The sequence below is a fragment of the Nerophis lumbriciformis genome, linkage group LG07 (assembly GCF_033978685.3).
Source record: "Nerophis lumbriciformis linkage group LG07, RoL_Nlum_v2.1, whole genome shotgun sequence".
NCBI lineage: Eukaryota > Metazoa > Chordata > Actinopteri > Syngnathiformes > Syngnathidae > Nerophis > Nerophis lumbriciformis.
The window spans coordinates 890001-910000 of record NC_084554.2 but is presented as its reverse complement, the minus strand read 5'-3'; the positions used below and the strand labels follow the sequence as shown (position 1 = coordinate 910000).

Sequence of the window (20000 nt, the reverse complement as noted above, 5' to 3'; positions counted from 1 at the left end):
AAATTCCCGGTTTTCCCAAAATTCCATAATACCATTTTTCAATTAAAAACTGTTCCTACTTCAACATTTCTTGACCCATTTAAACAATTCCAACACCAACCAATTCAGCTCATTCAGGCTCCTAATCTTTTTTTTTTTCAAATCCCGCTTTTCCCTAAATTTCCAGGAAGTTCCCATTGAAATTAATGGGACATTTTCCAAGTTGCACAATTGCCACATTTTTCAAGCTATTCAAAGCATTCCAACATCAACACATTCCACTCATCCTGGTCATTCAAACGATCATTTTTCAAAGTTCAAATAAATTCCAGGAATTCCCAGTTTTCCAAAGCCCTATTTCCACCCTTTTTTCTGTCGACGACTCCGTCCACATTTTTCAACCCACTTCAGCCGTTCCACTGTCCAAACATTCCTCTTCATCAGGACAAAAAAAAAAAGTGTTTTTCCGAACTGGAAAAATTCCCAGTTTTACCGAAATTCCAGGAATTCCGTAATACCATTTCTCAGCTAAAAATGTTACTACTTCAACATTTCTCGTCCGATTTGAAAAATTCCAACACCAACCATTTAATCTCCTTCAGAACATTCAAGTCTTTTAGCATTTTCAAAAAAATTCCCACTTTTCCCGAATTTGATGAAATTCCCATTCAAAATAATGGAACATTTTTCAAAGTTCCAGGACTCCCACATTTTTTTTTTTTCGATTCAAATCGTTCCAACTTCAAAATATTCAGCCTGTTGAGGAATTGTGTGCTCTACTTCAACAATTATTTCACAAAAATTCCCGGATTTCCTAGAATCCCCAGTTTTTAGGGACATTTTCCCCATTCAAAATGAATGATCCATTTTTCAAACTTCCACAATTCCCACATTTTTCAAGCTATTCAAAGCATTCCACCTTCAACTCATCCTGGAAATTCAAACAACCATTATTCCACGTTCAATAAATTTCCAGGAATTCCTGTTTTTGTCTCACCTTAATTCACACCTTTTTTAGTGCGATGACTCCTTTCACATTTTTCCACCCATTTCAAGCGTTCCACTGTCAAAACATTCCTCTTAGCCAGGACAAAAAACCAAGTTGGTTTAAGAACTTGAAAAATTCCCGCTTTTCCCAAAATTCCATAATACCATTTTTCAATTAAAAACTGTTCCTACTTCAACATTTCTTGACCCATTTAAACAATTCCAACACCAACCAATTCAGCTCATTCAGGCTCCTAATCTTTTTTTTTTTAAATCCCACTTTTCTCCAAATTTCCAGGAAGTTCTCATTGAAATGAATGGGACATTTTCCAAGTTGCACAATTGCCACATTTTTCAAGCTATTCAAAGCATTCCAACATCAACACATTCCACTCATCCCGAAAATTCAAACAACCATTATTCCACGTTCAACAAATTTCCAGGAATTCCTGTTTTTGTCTCACCTTATTTCACACCTTTTTTAGTGCGATGACTCCTTTCACATTTTTCCACACATTTCAAGCGTTCCACTGTCCAAACATTCCTCTTCACCAGGACAAAAAAACAAAGTGTTTTTTCGAACTGGAAAAATTCCCAGTTTTACCGAAATTCCAGGAATTCCGTAATACCATTTCTCAGCTAAAAATGTTACTACTTCAACATTTCTCGTCCGATTTGAAAAATTCCAACACCAACCATTTAAACTCCTTCAGAACATTCAAGTCTTTTAGCATTTTCAAAAAAATTCCCGCTTTTCCCGAATTTGATGAAATTCCCATTCAAAATAATGGAACATTTTTCAAAGTTCCAGGACTCGCACATTTTTTTTCCGATTCAAATAGTTCCAACTTCAAAATATTCAGCCTGTTGAGGAATTGTGTGCTCTACTTCAACGGTTATTTCACAAAAATTCCCGGATTTCCTAGAATCCCCAGTTTTTAGGGACATTTTCCCCATTCAAAATGAATGATCCATTTTTCAAACTTCCACAATTCCCACATTTTTCAAGCTATTCAAAGCATTCCACCTTCAACTCATCCTGGAAATTCAAACAACCATTATTCCACGTTCAACAAATTTCCAGGAATTCCTGTTTTTGTCTAACCTTATTTCACACCTTTTTTAGTGCGATGACTCCTTTCACATTTTTCCACCCATTTCAAGCGTTCCACTGTCAAAACATTCCTCTTAGCCAGGACAAAAAACCAAGTTGGTTTAAGAACTTGAAAAATTCCCGGTTTTCCCAAAATTCCATAATACCATTTTTCAATTAAAAACTGTTCCTACTTCAACATTTCTTGACCCATTTAAACAATTCCAACACCAACCAATTCAGCTCATTCAGGCTCCTAATCTTTTTTTTTTTCAAATCCCGCTTTTCCCTAAATTTCCAGGAAGTTCCCATTGAAATTAATGGGACATTTTCCAAGTTGCACAATTGCCACATTTTTCAAGCTATTCAAAGCATTCCAACATCAACACATTCCACTCATCCTGGTCATTCAAACGATCATTTTTCAAAGTTCAAATAAATTCCAGGAATTCCCAGTTTTCCAAAGCCCTATTTCCACCCTTTTTTCTGTCGACGACTCCGTCCACATTTTTCAACCCACTTCAGCCGTTCCACTGTCCAAACATTCCTCTTCATCAGGACAAAAAAAAGAAGTGTTTTTTTTCGAACTGGAAAAATTCCCAGTTTTACCGAAATTCCAGGAATCCCGTAATACCATTTCTCAGCTAAAAATTTTACTACTTCAACATTTCTCGTCCAATTTGAAAAATTCCAACACCAACCATTTCAACTCCTTCAGAACATTCAAGTCTTTTTGCATTTTCAAAAAAAATTCCCGCTTTTCCCGAATTTGATGAAATTCCAATTCAAAATAATGGAACATTTTTCAAAGTTCCAGGACTCCCACATTTTTTTTTTTCCGATTCAAATCGTTCCAACTTCAAAATATTCAGCCTGTTGAGGAATTGTGTGCTCTACTTCAACGGTTATTTCACAAAAATTCCCGGATTTCCTAGAATCCCCAGTTTTTAGGGACATTTTCCCCATTCAAAATGAATGATCCATTTTTCAAACTTACACAATTCCCACATTTTTCAAGCTATTCAAAGCATTCCACCTTCAACTCACCCTGGAAATTCAAACAACCATTATTCCACGTTCAACAAATTTCCAGGAATTCCTGTTTTTGTCTAACCTCATTTCACACCTTTTTTAGTGCGATGACTCCTTTCACATTTTTCCACCCATTTCAAGCGTTCCACTGTCAAAACATTCCTCTTAGCCAGGACAAAAAACCAAGTTGGTTTAAGAACTTGAAAAATTCCCAGTTTTCCCAAAATTCCATAATACCATTTTTCAATTAAAAACTGTTCCTACTTCAACATTTCTTGACCCATTTAAACAATTCCAACACCAACCAATTCAGCTCATTCAGGCTCCTAATCATTTTTTTTTTAAATCCCGCTTTTCTCCAAATTTCCAGGAAGTTCTCATTGAAATGAATGGGACATTTTCCAAGTTGCACAATTGCCACATTTTTCAAGCTATTCAAAGCATTCCAACATCAACACATTCCACTCATCCTGGTCATTCAAACTATCATTTTTCAAAGATCAAAAAAATTCCAGGAATTCCCAGTTTTCCAAAGCCCTATTTCCACCCTTTTTTCTGTCGTCGACTCCGTCCACATTTTTCAACCCACTTCAGCCGTTCCACTGTCCAAACATTCCTCTTCATCAGGACAAAAAAACTAAAGTGTTTTTTCGAACTGGAAAAATTCCCAGTTTTACCGAAATTCCAGGAATTCCGTAATACCATTTCTCAGCTAAAAATGTTACTACTTCAACATTTCTCGTCCGATTTGAAAAATTCCAACACCAACCATTTCAACTCCTTCAGAACATTCAAGTCTTTTAGCATTTTCAAAAAAATTCCCGCTTTTCCCGAATTTGATGAAATTCCCATTCAAAATAATGGAACATTTTTCAAAGTTCCAGGACTCCCACTTTTTTTTTCCCGATTCAAATCGTTCCAACTTCAAAATATTCAGCCTGTTGAGGAATTGTGTGCTCTACTTCAACAATTATTTCACAAAAATTCCCGGATTTCCTAGAATCCCCAGTTTTTAGGGACATTTTCCCCATTCAAAATGAATGATCCATTTTTCAAACTTCCACAATTCCCAAATTTTTCAAGCTATTCAAAGCATTCCACCTTCAACTCATCCTGGAAATTCAAACAACCATTATTCCACGTTCAACAAATTTCCAGGAATTCCTGTTTTTGTCTAACCTCATTTCACACCTTTTTTAGTGCGATGACTCCTTTCACATTTTTCCACACATTTCAAGCGTTCCACTGTCAAAACATTCCTCTTAGCCAGGACAAAAAACCAAGTTGGTTTAAGAACTTGAAAAATTCCCGGTTTTCCCAAAATTCCATAATACAATTTTTCAATTAAAAACTGTTCCTACTTCAACATTTCTTGACCCATTTAAACAATTCCAACACCAACCAATTCAGCTCATTCAGGCTCCTAATCTTTTTTTTTTTCAAATCCCGCTTTTCTCCAAATTTCCAGGAAGTTCCCATTGAAATGAATGGAACATTTTCCAAGTTGCACAATTGCCACATTTTTCAAGCTATTCAAAGCATTCCAACATCAACACATTCCACTCATCCTGGTCATTCAAACGATCATTTTTCAAAGTTCAAAAAAATTCCAGGAATTCCCAGTTTTCCAAAGCCCTATTTCCACCCTTTTTTCTGTCGACGACTCCGTCCACATTTTTCAACCCGCTTCAGCCGTTCCACTGTCCAAACATTCCTCTTCATCAGGACAAAAAAACAAAGTGTTTTTCCGAACTGGAAAAATTCCCAGTTTTACCAATTCCGGGAATTCCGTAATACCATTTCTCTGCTAAAAATGTTACTACTTCAACATTTCTCGTCCGATTTGAAAAATTCCAACACCAACCATTTCAACTCCTTCAGAACATTCAAGTCTTTTAGCATTTTCAAAAAAATTCCCGCTTTTCCCGAATTTGATGAAATTCCCATTCAAAATAATGGAACATTTTTCAAAGTTCCAGGACTCCAACATTTTTTTTCTCGACTCAAATCGTTCCAACTTCAAAATATTCAGCCTGTTGAGGAATTGTGTGCTCTACTTCAACAATTATTTCACAAAAATTCCCGGATTTCCTAGAATCCCCAGTTTTTAGGGACATTTTCCCCATTCAAAATGAATGATCCATTTTTCAAACTTCCACAATTCCCACATTTTTTAAGCTATTCAAAGCATTCCACCTTCAACTCATCTTGGAAATTCAAACAACCATTATTCCACGTTCAACAAATTTCCAGGAATTCCTGTTTTTGTCTCACCTTATTTCACACCTTTTTTAGTGCGATGACTCCTTTCACATTTTTCCACCCATTTCAAGCGTTCCACTGTCAAAACATTCCTCTTAGCCAGGACAAAAAAACCAAGTTGGTTTAAGAACTTGAAAAATTCCCGGTTTTCCCAAAATTCCATAATACCATTTTTCAATTAAAAACTGTTCCTACTTCAACATTTCTTGACCCATTTAAACAATTCCAACACCAACCAATTCAGCTCATTCAGGCTCCTAATCGTTGTTTTTTTTAAATCCCGCTTTTCTCCAAATTTCCAGGAAGTTCTCATTGAAATGAATGGGACATTTTCCAAGTTGCACAATTGCCACATTTTTCAAGCTATTCAAAGCATTCCAACATCAACACATTCCACTCATCCTGGTCATTCAAACTATCATTTTTCAAAGTTCAAAAAAATTCCAGGAATTCCCAGTTTTCCAAAGCCCTATTTCCACCCTTTTTTCTGTCGACGACTCCGTCCACATTTTTCAACCCACTTCAGCCGTTCCACTGTCCAAACATTCCTCTTCATCAGGACAAAAAAACAAAGTGTTTTTTCGAACTGGAAAAATTCCCAGTTTTACCGAAATTCCGGGAATTCCGTAATACCATTTCTCAGCTAAAAATGTTACTACTTCAACATTTCTCGTCCGATTTAAAAAATTCCAACACCAACCTTTTAAACTCCTTCCGAACATTCAAGTCTTTTAGCATTTTCCAAAAAATTCCCGCTTTTCCCGAATTTGATGAAATTCCCATTCAAAATAATGGAACATTTTTCAAAGTTCCAGGACTCCCACATTTTTTTTTCTCGATTCAAATCGTTCCAACTTCAAAATATTCAGCCTGTTGAGGAATTGTGTGCTCTACTTCAACAATTATTTCACAAAAATTCCCGGATTTCCTAGAATCCCCAGTTTTTAGGGACATTTTCCCCATTCAAAATGAATGATCCATTTTTCAAACTTCCACAATTCCCAAATTTTTTTAAGCTATTCAAAGCATTTCACCTCCAACTCATCCTGGAAATTCAAACAACCATTATTCCACGTTCAACAAATTTCCAGGAATTCCTGTTTTTGTCTAACCTTATTTCACACCTTTTTTAGTGCGATGACTCCTTTCACATTTTTCCACCCATTTCAAGCGTTCCACTGTCAAAACATTCCTCTTAGCCAGGACAAAAAACCAAGTTGGTTTAAGAACTTGAAAAATTCCCGGTTTTCCCAAAATTCCATAATACCATTTTTCAATTAAAAACTGTTCCTACTTCAACATTTCTTGACCCATTTAAACAATTCCAACACCAACCAATTCAGCTCATTCAGGCTCCTAACCTTTTTTTTTTTAAATCCCGCTTTTCTCCAAATTTCCAGGAAGTTCCCATTGAAATGAATGGGACATTTTTCCAAGTTGCACAATTGCCACATTTTTCAAGCTATTCAAAGCATTCCAACATCAACACATTCCACTAAATCCTGGTCATTCAAATTATCATTTTTCAAAGTTCAAAAAAATTCCAGGAATTCCCAGTTTTCCAAAGCCCTATTTCCACCCTTTTTTCTGTCGACGACTCCGTCCACATTTTTCAACCCACTTCAGCCGTTCCACTGTCCAAACATTCCTCTTCATCAGGACAAAAAAAACAAAGTGTTTTTTCGAACTGGAAAAATTCCCAGTTTTACCGAAATTCCAGGAATTCCGTAATACCATTTCTCAGCTAAAAATGTTACTACTTCAACATTTCTCGTCCGATTTGAAAAATTCCAACACCAACCATTTCCGAACATTCAAGTCTTTTAGCATTTTCAAAAAAATTCCCGCTTTTCCCGAATTTGATGAAATTCCCATTCAAAATAATGGAACATTTTTCAAAGTTCCAGGACTCCAACATTTTTTTTCGACTCAAATCGTTCCAACTTCAAAATATTCAGCCTGTTGAGGAATTGTGTGCTCTACTTCAACAATTATTTCACAAAAATTCCCGGATTTCCAAGAATCCCCAGTTTTTAGGGACATTTTCCCCATTCAAAATGAATGATCCATTTTTCAAACATCCACAATTCCCAAATTTTTCAAGCTATTCAAAGCATTCCACCTTCAACTCATCCTGGAAATTCAAACAACCATTATTCCACGTTCAACAAATTTCCAGGAATTCCTGTTTTTGTCTCACCTTATTTCACACCTTTTTTAGTGCGATGACTCCTTTCACATTTTTCCACACATTTCAAGCGTTCCACTGTCAAAACATTCCTCTTAGCCAGGACAAAAAACCAAGTTGGTTTAAGAACTTGAAAAATTCCCGGTTTTCCCAAAATTCCATAATACCATTTTTCAATTAAAAACTGTTCCTACTTCAACATTTCTTGACCCATTTAAACAATTCCAACACCAACCAATTCAGCTCATTCAGGCTCCTAATTTTTTTTTTTTTTTTTTAAATCCCGCTTTTCTCCAAATTTCCAGGAAGTTCCCATTGAAATGAATGGGACATTTTCCAAGTTGCACAATTGCCACATTTTTCAAGCTATTCAAAGCATTCCAACATCAACACATTCCACTCATCCTGGTCATTCAAACTATCATTTTTCAAAGTTCAAAAAAATTCCAGGAATTCCCAGTTTTCCAAAGCCCTATTTCCACCCTTTTTTCTGTCGACGACTCCGTCCACATTTTTCAACCCACTTCAGCCGTTCCACTGTCCAAACATTCCTCTTCATCAGGACAAAAAACCAAAGTGTTTTTCCGAACTGGGAAAATTCCCAGTTTTACCGAAATTCCAGGAATTCCGTAATACCATTTCTCAGCTAAAAATGTTACTACTTCAACATTTCTCGTCCGATTTGAAAAATTCCAACACCAACCATTTAAACTCCTTCAGAACATTCAAGTCTTTTAGCATTTTCCAAAAAATTCCCGCTTTTCCCGAATTTGATGAAATTCCCATTCAAAATAATGGAACATTTTTCAAAGTTCCAGGACTCCCACAATTTTTTTTTTCGATTCAAATAGTTCCAACTTCAAAATATTCAGCCTGTTGAGGAATTGTGTGCTCTACTTCAACAATTATTTCACAAAAATTCCCGGATTTCCTAGAATCCCCAGTTTTTAGGGACATTTTCCCCATTCAAAATGAATGATCCATTTTTCAAACTTCCACAATTCCCACATTTTTCAAGCTATTCAAAGCATTCCACCTTCAACTCATCCTGGATATTCAAACAACCATTATTCCACGTTCAACAAATTTCCAGGATATCCTGTTTTTGTCTCACCTTAATTCACACCTTTTTTAGTGCGATGACTCCTTTCACATTTTCCCACACATTTCAAGCGTTCCACTGTCAAAACATTCCTCTTAGCCAGGACAAAAAACCAAGTTGGTTTAAGAACTTGAAAAATTCCCAGTTTTCCCAAAATTCCATAATACCATTTTTCAATTAAAAACTGTTCCTACTTCAACATTTCTTGACCCATTTAAACAATTCCAACACCAACCAATTCAGCTCATTCAGGCTCCTAATCATTTTTTTTTTAAATCCCACTTTTCTCCAAATTTCCAGGAAGTTCCCATTGAAATGAATGGGACATTTTCCAAGTTGCACAATTGCCACATTTTTCAAGCTATTCAAAGCATTCCAACATCAACACATTCCACTCATCCTGGTCATTCAAACTATCATTTTTCAAAGTTCAAAAAAATTCCAGGAATTCCCAATTTTCCAAAGCCCTATTTCCACCCTTTTTTCTGTCGACGACTCCGTCCACATTTTTCAACCCACTTCAGCCGTTCCACTGTCCAAACATTCCTCTTCATCAGGACAAAAAAACAAAGTGTTTTTCCGAACTGGAAAAATTCCCAGTTTTACCGAAATTCCAGGAATTCCGTAATACCATTTCTCAGCTAAAAATGTTACTACTTCAACATTTCTCGTCCGATTTGAAAATTCCAACACCAACCATTTAAACTCCTTCAGAACATTCAAGTCTTTCAGCATTTTCAAAAAAAATTCCCGCTTTTCCCGAATTTGATGAAATTCCCATTCAAAATAATGGAACATTTTTCAAAGTTCCAGGACTCCCACATTTTTTTTTTTCGATTCAAATCGTTCCAGCTTCAAAATATTCAGCCTGTTGAGGAATTGTGTGCTCTACTTCAACAATTATTTCACAAAAATTCCCGGATTTCCTAGAATCCCCAGTTTTTAGGGACATTTTCCCCATTCAAAATGAATGATCCATTTTTCAAACTTCCACAATTCCCAAATGTTTCAAGCTATTCAAAGCATTCCACCTTCAACTCATCCTGGAAATTCAAACAACCATTATTCCACGTTCAACAAATTTCCAGGAATTCCTGTTTTTGTCTCACCTTATTTCACACCTTTTTTAGTGCGATGACTCCTTTCACATTTTTCCACACATTTCAAGCGTTCCACTGTCAAAACATTCCTCTTAGCCAGGACAAAAAAACCAAGTTGGTTTAAGAACTTGAAAAATTCCCGGTTTTCCCCAAATTCCATAATACCATTTTTCAATTAAAAACTGTTCCTACTTCAACATTTCTTGACCCATTTAAACAATTCCAACACCAACCAATTCAGCTCATTCAGGCTCCTAATCTTTTTTTTTCCAAATCCCGCTTTTCTCCAAATTTCCAGGAAGTTCTCATTGAAATGAATGGGACATTTTCCAAGTTGCACAATTGCCACATTTTTCAAGCTATTCAAAGCATTCCAACATCAACACATTCCACTCATCCTGGTCATTCAAACTATCATTTTTCAAAGTTCAAAAAAATTCCAGGAATTCCCAGTTTTCCAAAGCCCTATTTCCACCCTTTTTTCTGTCGACGACTCCGTCCACATTTTTCAACCCACTTCAGCCGTTCCACTGTCCAAACATTCCTCTTCATCAGGACAAAAAAACAAAGTGTTTTTCCGAACTGGAAAAATTCCCAGTTTTACCGAAATTCCGGGAAATCCGTAATACCATTTCTCAGCTAAAAATGTTACTACTTCAACATTTCTCGTCCGATCTGAGAAATTCCAACACCAACCATTTCAACTCCTTCAGAACATTCAAGTCTTTTAGCATTTTCAAAAAAAATTCCCGCTTTTCCCGAATTTGATGAAATTCCCATTCAAAATAATGGAACATTTTTCAAAGTTCCAGGACTCCAACATTTTTTTTCGACTCAAATCGTTCCGACTTCAAAATATTCAGCCTGTTGAGGAATTGTGTGGTCTACTTCAACAATTATTTCACAAAAATTCCCGGATTTCCTAGAATCCCCAGTTTTTAGGGACATTTTCCCCATTCAAAATGAATGATCCATTTTTCAAACTTCCACAATTCCCAAATTTTTCAAGCTATTCAAAGCATTCCACCTTCAACTCATCCTGGAAATTCAAACAACCATTATTCCACGTTCAACAAATTTCCAGGAATTCCTGTTTTTGTCTCACCTTATTTCACACCTTTTTTAGTGCGATGACTCCTTTCACATTTTTCCACACATTTCAAGCGTTCCACTGTCAAAACATTCCTCTTAGCCAGGACAAAAAACCAAGTTGGTTTAAGAACTTGAAAAATTCCCGGTTTTCCCAAAATTCCATAATACCATTTTTCAATTAAAAACTGTTCCTACTTCAACATTTCTTGACCCATTTAAACAATTCCAACACCAACCAATTCAGCTCATTCAGGCTCCTAATCGTTTTTTTTTTTTTAATCCCGCTTTTCTCCAAATTTCCAGGAAGTTCTCATTGAAATGAATGGGACATTTTCCAAGTTGCACAATTGCCACATTTTTCAAGCTATTCAAAGCATTCCAACATCAACACATTCCACTCATCCTGGTCATTCAAACTATCATTTTTCAAAGTTCAAAAAAATTCCAGGAATTCCCAGTTTTCCAAAGCCCTATTTCCACCCTTTTTTCTGTCGACGACTCCGTCCACATTTTTCAACCCACTTCAGCCGTTCCACTGTCCAAACATTCCTCTTCATCAGGACAAAAAAAAAAAGTGTTTTTTCGAACTGGAAAAATTCCCAGTTTTACCGAAATTCCAGGAATTCCGTAATACCATTTCTCAGCTAAAAATGTTACTACTTCAACATTTCTCGTCCGATTTGAAAAATTCCAACACCAACCATTTCAGAACATTCAAGTCTTTTAGCATTTTCAAAAAAAATTCCCGCTTTTCCCGAATTTGATGAAATTCCCATTCAAAATAATGGAACATTTTTCAAAGTTCCAGGACTCCCACATTTTTTTTTTCGACTCAAATCGTTCCAACTTCAAAATATTCAGCCTGTTGAGGAATTGTGTGCTCTACTTCAACAATTATTTCACAAAAATTCCCGGATTTCCTAGAATCCCCAGTTTTTAGGGACATTTTCCCCATTCAAAATTAATGATCCATTTTTCAAACTTCCACAATTCCCAAATTTTTCAAGCTATTCAAAGCATTCCACCTTCAACTCATCCTGGAAATTCAAACAACCATTATTCCACGTTCAACAAATTTCCAGGAATTCCTGTTTTTGTCTCACCTTATTTCACACCTTTTTTAGTGCGATGACTCCTTTCACATTTTTCCACCCATTTCAAGCGTTCCACTGTCAAAACATTCCTCTTAGCCAGGACAAAAAACCAAGTTGGTTTAAGAACTTGAAAAATTCCCGGTTTTCCCAAAATTCCATAATACCATTTTTCAATTAAAAACTGTTCCTACTTCAACATTTCTTGACCCATTTAAACAATTCCAACACCAACCAATTCAGCTCATTCAGGCTCCTAATCTTTTTTTTTTTAAATCCCGCTTTTCTCCAAATTTCCAGGAAGTTCTCATTGAAATGAATGGGACATTTTTCAAGTTGCACAATTGCCACATTTTTCAAGCTATTCAAAGCATTCCAACATCAACACATTCCACTCATCCTGGACATTCAAACTATCATTTTTCAAAGTTCAAAAAAATTCCAGGAATTCCCAGTTTTCCAAAGCCCTATTTCCACCCTTTTTTCTGTCGACGACTCCGTCCACATTTTTCAACCCACTTCAGCCGTTCCACTGTCCAAACATTCCTCTTCATCAGGACAAAAAAAAAAATGTTTTTCCGAACTGGAAAAATTCCCAGTTTTACCGAAATTCCAGGAATTCCGTAATACCATTTCTCAGCTAAAAATGTTACTACTTCAACATTTCTCGTCCGATTTGAAAAATTCCAACACCAACCATTTCAACTCCTTCAGAACATTCAAGTCTTTTAGCATTTTCAAAAAAAATTCCCGCTTTTCCCGAATTTGATGAAATTCCCATTCAAAATAATGGAACATTTTTCAAAGTTCCAGGACTCCCACATTTTTTTTTTCGACTCAAATCGTTCCAACTTCAAAATATTCAGCCTGTTGAGGAATTGTGTGCTCTACTTCAACAATTATTTCACAAAAATTCCCGGATTTCCTAGAATCCCCAGTTTTTAGGGACATTTTCCCCATTCAAAATTAATGATCCATTTTTCAAACTTCCACAATTCCCAAATTTTTCAAGCTATTCAAAGCATTCCACCTTCAACTCATCCTGGAAATTCAAACAACCATTATTCCACGTTCAACAAATTTCCAGGAATTCCTGTTTTTGTCTCACCTTATTTCACACCTTTTTTAGTGCGATGACTCCTTTCACATTTTTCCACCCATTTCAAGCGTTCCACTGTCAAAACATTCCTCTTAGCCAGGACAAAAAACCAAGTTGGTTTAAGAACTTGAAAAATTCCCGGTTTTCCCAAAATTCCATAATACCATTTTTCAATTAAAAACTGTTCCTACTTCAACATTTCTTGACCCATTTAAACAATTCCAACACCAACCAATTCAGCTCATTCAGGCTCCTAATTTTTTTTTTTTTAAATCCCGCTTTTCTCCAAATTTCCAGGAAGTTCTCATTGAAATGAATGGGACATTTTTCAAGTTGCACAATTGCCACATTTTTCAAGCTATTCAAAGCATTCCAACATCAACACATTCCACTCATCCTGGACATTCAAACTATCATTTTTCAAAGTTCAAAAAAATTCCAGGAATTCCCAGTTTTCCAAAGCCCTATTTCCACCCTTTTTTCTGTCGACGACTCCGTCCACATTTTTCAACCCACTTCAGCCGTTCCACTGTCCAAACATTCCTCTTCATCAGGACAAAAAAAAAAATGTTTTTCCGAACTGGAAAAATTCCCAGTTTTACCGAAATTCCAGGAATTCCGTAATACCATTTCTCAGCTAAAAATGTTACTACTTCAACATTTCTCGTCCGATTTGAAAAATTCCAACACCAACCATTTCAACTCCTTCAGAACATTCAAGTCTTTTAGCATTTTCAAAAAAAATTCCCGCTTTTCCCGAATTTGATGAAATTCCCATTCAAAATAATGGAACATTTTTCAAAGTTCCAGGACTCCCACATTTTTCTTCCCGATTCAAATCGTTCCAACTTCAAAATATTCAGCCTGTTGAGGAATTGTGTGCTCTACTTCAACAATTATTTCACAAAAATTCCCGGATTTCCTAGAATCCCCAGTTTTTAGGGACATTTTCCCCATTCAAAATGAATGATCCATTTTTCAAACTTCCACAATTCCCACATTTTTCAAGCTATTCAAAGCATTCCACCTCCAACTCATCCTGGAAATTCAAACAACCATTATTCCACGTTCAACAAATTTCCAGGAATTCCTGTTTTTGTCTAACCTTATTTCACACCTTTTTTAGTGCGATGACTCCTTTCACATTTTTCCACACATTTCAAGCGTTCCACTGTCAAAACATTCCTCTTAGCCAGGACAAAAAACCAAGTTGGTTTAAGAACTTGAAAAATTCCCAGTTTTCCCAAAATTCCATAATACCATTTTTCAATTAGAAACGGTTCCTACTTCAACATTTCTTGACCCATTTAAACAATTCCAACACCAACCAATTCAGCTCATTCAGGCTCCTAATCGTTTTTTTTTTTTAATCCCGCTTTTCTCCAAATTTCCAGGAAGTTCCCATTGAAATGAATGGGACATTTTTCAAGTTGCACAATTGCCACATTTTTCAAGCTATTCAAAGCATTCCACCTTCAACACATTCCACTCATCCTGGTCATTCAAACTATCATTTTTCAAAGTTCAAAAAAATTCCAGGAATTCCCAGTTTTCCAAAGCCCTATTTCCACCCTTTTTTCTGTCGACGACTCCGTCCACATTTTTCAACCCACTTCAGCCGTTCCACTGTCCAAACATTCCTCTTCATCAGGACAAAAAAACAAAGTGTTTTTTCGAACTGGAAAAATTCCCAGTTTTACCGAAATTCCGGGAATTCCGTAATACCATTTCTCAGCTAAAAATGTTACTACTTCAACATTTCTCGTCCGATTTGAAAAATGCCAACACCAACCATTTAAACTCCTTCCGAACATTCAAGTCTTTTAGCATTTTCAAAAAAATTCCCGCTTTTCCCGAATTTGATGAAATTCCCATTCAAAATAATGGAACATTTTTCAAAGTTCCAGGACTCCCACATTTTTTTTTCCGATTCAAATCGTTCCAACTTCAAAATATTCAGCCTGTTGAGGAATTGTGTGCTCTACTTCAACAATTATTTCACAAAAATTCCCGGATTTCCTAGAATCCCCAGTTTTTAGGGACATTTTCCCCATTCAAAATGAATGATCCATTTTTCAAACTTCCACAATTCCCAATTTTTTTAAGCTATTCAAAGCATTCCACCTTCAACTCATCCTGGAAATTCAAACAACCATTATTCCACGTTCAAGAAATTTCCAGGAATTCCTGTTTTTGTCTCACCTTATTTCACACCTTTTTTAGTGCGATGACTCCTTTCACATTTTTCCACACATTTCAAGCGTTCCACTGTCAAAACATTCCTCTTAGCCAGGACAAAAAAACCAAGTTGGTTTAAGAACTTGAAAAATTCCCGGTTTTCCCAAAATTCCATAATACCATTTTTCAATTAAAAACTGTTCCTACTTCAACATTTCTTGACCCATTTAAACAATTCCGACACCAACCAATTCAGCTCATTCAGGCTCCTAATCGTTTTTGTTTTTTTTAATCCCGCTTTTCTCCAAATTTCCAGGAAGTTCTCATTGAAATGAATGGGACATTTTCCAAGTTGCACAATTGCCACATTTTTCAAGCTATTCAAAGCATTCCAACATCAACACATTCCACTCATCCTGGTCATTCAAACTATCATTTTTCAAAGTTCAAAAAAATTCCAGGAATTCCCAGTTTTCCAAAGCCCTATTTCCACCCTTTTTTCTGTCGACGACTCCGTCCACATTTTTCAACCCACTTCAGCCGTTCCACTGTCCAAACATTCCTCTTCATCAGGACAAAAAAAACAAAGTGTTTTTTCGAACTGGAAAAATTCCCAGTTTTACCGAAATTCCAGGAATTCCGTAATACCATTTCTCAGCTAAAAATGTTACTACTTCAACATTTCTCGTCCGATTTGAAAAATTCCAACACCAACCATTTCAACTCCTTCAGAACATTCAAGTCTTTTAGCATTTTCAAAAAAAATTCCCGCTTTTCCCGAATTTGATGAAATTCCCATTCAAAATAATGGAACATTTTTCAAAGTTCCAGGACTCCCACATTTTTTTTTCGATTCAAAGCGTTCCAACTTCAAAATATTCAGCCTGTTGAGGAATTGTGTGCTCTACTTCAACAATTATTTCACAAAAATTCCCGGATTTCCTAGAATCCCCAGTTTTTAGGGACATTTTCCCCATTCAAAATGAATGATCCATTTTTCAAACATCCACAATTCCCAAATTTTTCAAGCTATTCAAAGCATTCCACCTTCAACTCATCCTGGAAATTCAAACAACCATTATTCCACGTTCAAGAAATTTCCAGGAATTCCTGTTTTTGTCTAACCTTATTTCACACCTTTTTTAGTGCGATGACTCCTTTCACATTTTTCCACACATTTCAAGCGTTCCACTGTCAAAACATTCCTCTTAGCCAGGACAAAAAACCAAGTTGGTTTAAGAACTTGAAAAATTCCCGGTTTTCCCAAAATTCCATAATACCATTTTTCAATTAAAAACTGTTCCTACTTCAACATTTCTTGACCCATTTAAACAATTCCAACACCAACCAATTCAGCTCATTCAGGCTCCTAATCGTTGTTTTTTTTAAATCCCGCTTTTCTCCAAATTTCCAGGAAGTTCTCATTGAAATGAATGGGACATTTTCCAAGTTGCACAATTGCCACATTTTTCAAGCTATTCAAAGCATTCCAACATCAACACATTCCACTCATCCTGGTCATTCAAACTATCATTTTTCAAAGTTCAAAAAAATTCCAGGAATTCCCAGTTTTCCAAAGCCCTATTTCCACCCTTTTTTCTGTCGACGACTCCGTCCACATTTTTCAACCCACTTCAGCCGTTCCACTGTCCAAACATTCCTCTTCATCAGGACAAAAAAAAAGAAGTGTTTTTTCGAACTGGAAAAATTCCCAGTTTTACCGAAATTCCAGGAATTCCGTAATACCATTTCTCAGCTAAAAATGTTACTACTTCAACATTTCTCGTCCGATTTGAAAAATTCCAACACCAACCATTTCAACTCCTTCAGAACATTCAAGTCTTTTAGCATTTTCAAAAAAAATTCCCGCTTTTCCCGAATTTGATGAAATTCCCATTCAAAATAATGGAACATTTTTCAAAGTTCCAGGACTCCCACATTTTTTTTTTTCGATTCAAATCGTTCCAACTTCAAAATATTCAGCCTGTTGAGGAATTGTGTGCTCTACTTCAACAATTATTTCACAAAAATTCCCGGATTTCCTAGAATCCCCAGTTTTTAGGGACATTTTCCCCATTCAAAATGAATGATCCATTTTTCAAACTTCCACAATTCCCAATTTTTCTAAGCTATTCAAAGCATTCCACCTTCAACTCATCCTGGAAATTCAAACAACCATTATTCCACGTTCAACAAATTTCCAGGAATTCCTGTTTTTGTCTAACCTTATTTCACACCTTTTTAGTGCGATGACTCCTTTCACATTTTTCCACCCATTTCAAGCGTTCCACTGTCAAAACATTCCTCTTAGCCAGGACAAAAAACCAAGTTGGTTTAAGAACTTGAAAAATTCCCAGTTTTCCCAAAATTCCATAATACCATTTTTCAATTAAAAACTGTTCCTACTTCAACATTTCTTGACCCATTTAAACAATTCCAACACCAACCAATTCAGCTCATTCAGGCTCCTAATCTTTTTTTTTTCAAATCCCGCTTTTCTCCAAATTTCCAGGAAGTTCCCATTGAAATGAATGGGACATTTTCCAAGTTGCACAATTGCCACATTTTTCAAGCTATTCAAAGCATTCCAACATCAACACATTCCACTCATCCTGGTCATTCAAACTATCATTTTTCAAAGTTCAAAAAAATTCCAGGAATTCCCAGTTTTCCAAAGCCCTATTTCCACCCTTTTTTCTGTCGACGACTCCGTCCACATTTTTCAACCCACTTCAGCCGTTCCACTGTCCAAACATTCCTCTTCATCAGGACAAAAAAAACAAAGTGTTTTTTCGAACTGGAAAAATTCCCAGTTTTACCGAAATTCCAGGAATTCCGTAATACCATTTCTCAGCTAAAAATGTTACTACTTCAACATTTCTCGTCCGATTTGAAAAATTCCAACACCAACCATTTAAACTCCTTCAGAACATTCAAGTCTTTCAGCATTTTCAAAAAAAATTCCCGCTTTTCCCGAATTTGATGAAATTCCCATTCAAAATAATGGAACATTTTTCAAAGTTCCAGGACTCCCACATTTTTTTTCGACTCAAATCGTTCCAACTTCAAAATATTCAGCCTGTTGAGGAATTGTGTGCTTCAACAATTATTTAACAAAAATTCCCGGATTTCCTGGAATCCCCAGTTTTTAGGGACATTTTCCCCATTCAAAATGAATGATCCATTTTTCAAACTTCCACAATTCCCAACAATTTTAAGCTATTCAAAGCATTCCACCTTCAACTCATCCTGGAAATTCAAATAACCATTATTCCACGTTCAACAAATTTCCAGGAATTCCTGTTTTTGTCTCACCTTATTTCACACCTTTTTTAGTGCGATGACTCCTTTCACATTTTTCCACCCATTTCAAGCGTTCCACTGTCAAAACATTCCTCTTAGCCAGGACAAAAAAACCAAGTTGGTTTAAGAACTTGAAAAATTCCCAGTTTTCCCAAAATTCCATAATACCATTTTTCAATTAAAAACTGTTCCTACTTCAACATTTCTTGACCCATTTAAACAATTCCAACACCAACCAATTCAGCTCATTCAGGCTCCTAATAAAAAAAATTTAAATCCCACTTTTCTCCAAATTTCCAGGAAGTTCTCATTGAAATGAATGGGACATTTTCCAAGTTGCACAATTGCCACATTTTTCAAGCTATTGAAAACATTCCAACATCAACACGTTCCACTCATCCTGGACATTCAAACTAACACTTTCCCAAGTTCCAAACCTAATTTCGGTTTTCCTGGAAATTCAAACTCTTCAACATTGAAACCATTCCAACTCTTCTTGTATTCATACTACATTCTGTCAGCATTTCAGTTCAACTTCAGCATTGGAGCGTTCACACATCATCTACTTCTTATTAAATGTTGTTATTGCAACATTCTGCTGCTTAGTTGTCTTATCTTGTTGAATGACCTCCATATTGTAAAGGTGTGTCAGTAGTCTACGAATATGGTGTTTTTTTGGGGTTTTGTGGCGCGCTAAAAAGTGTTAGCGCTGTAAGTATTGCAGTTGTGACACAGCAGGTGTTGATGTTCACAGTACTTGAATGAAGAACTCCTCCAGGAGGGAGTTGGTCCAGCGGTGGTGGAGGTCCCAGCACTTGGCAGGGTGGCTGATATCAGCGGTGTGCAGCAGCAGCGATAAGGCCTTGGGTTTGTCGATCCTGTAAAGACGGCATCGTCACGTCCGATACGTGCTCTCGTGGATCGCTTGAGGCTGATTTCACCTGCCGAGGTCAGGTGTGTGGTGTGCTAAAGCAGGTGAGCTGGCCTTCAATGTGACTTTTAGCAGGGATAATAAGCAGCTAGCAGCAAGGGTTGTGTTCCAAACAAAATGATGTGAAGATGAGTTGATGGATGGATGATGGATGGATGATGTATGTATGATGGATGATGGATGGATGGATGATGTAGTATGTATACTTACACCTCATACTGCTGCAGTGAGTTCTTCATGGCTTTAATCTGCTGGAAGTGACAAGACATGTCTGTGGCCAACACCATCTCCACCACCAGGTTACGTAACTCCCTGAAGGACAAAATCATCTTGACATTACTTTTGGATGATACCACACATTTCAGTATGGATGCGATACCAAGTAGTTACAGTATCATACATTGCTCATAATTCATGTTCTCAAGGACATATTTGCTGACTTTATCAACAATAAAAACTATTTTAAACACGTTTTGTTAAAACACACATACAAAAACACACACTCATACAAAAACACACACTCATACAAAAACACACACACATACAAAAACACACACACATAC

The 20000-nt window shown here is 36.3% G+C and overlaps 1 protein-coding gene across 1 annotated transcript in view; it reads right to left on the bottom strand.

Moving 5' to 3' along the window:
• The window catches only part of LOC133609905 (dual specificity calcium/calmodulin-dependent 3',5'-cyclic nucleotide phosphodiesterase 1C-like), a 72950-nt gene that overhangs the window by 5843 nt on the left and 47107 nt on the right, over window positions 1-20000 (bottom strand). The window contains exons 13-14 of the mRNA XM_061965957.1: window positions 19648-19749; window positions 19264-19384 (exon numbers count right to left, since the gene is read on the bottom strand). Of these exons, the coding sequence (XP_061821941.1) occupies window positions 19264-19384; window positions 19648-19749 (223 nt within the window). The remainder of the gene's footprint in view (window positions 1-19263; window positions 19385-19647; window positions 19750-20000) is intronic.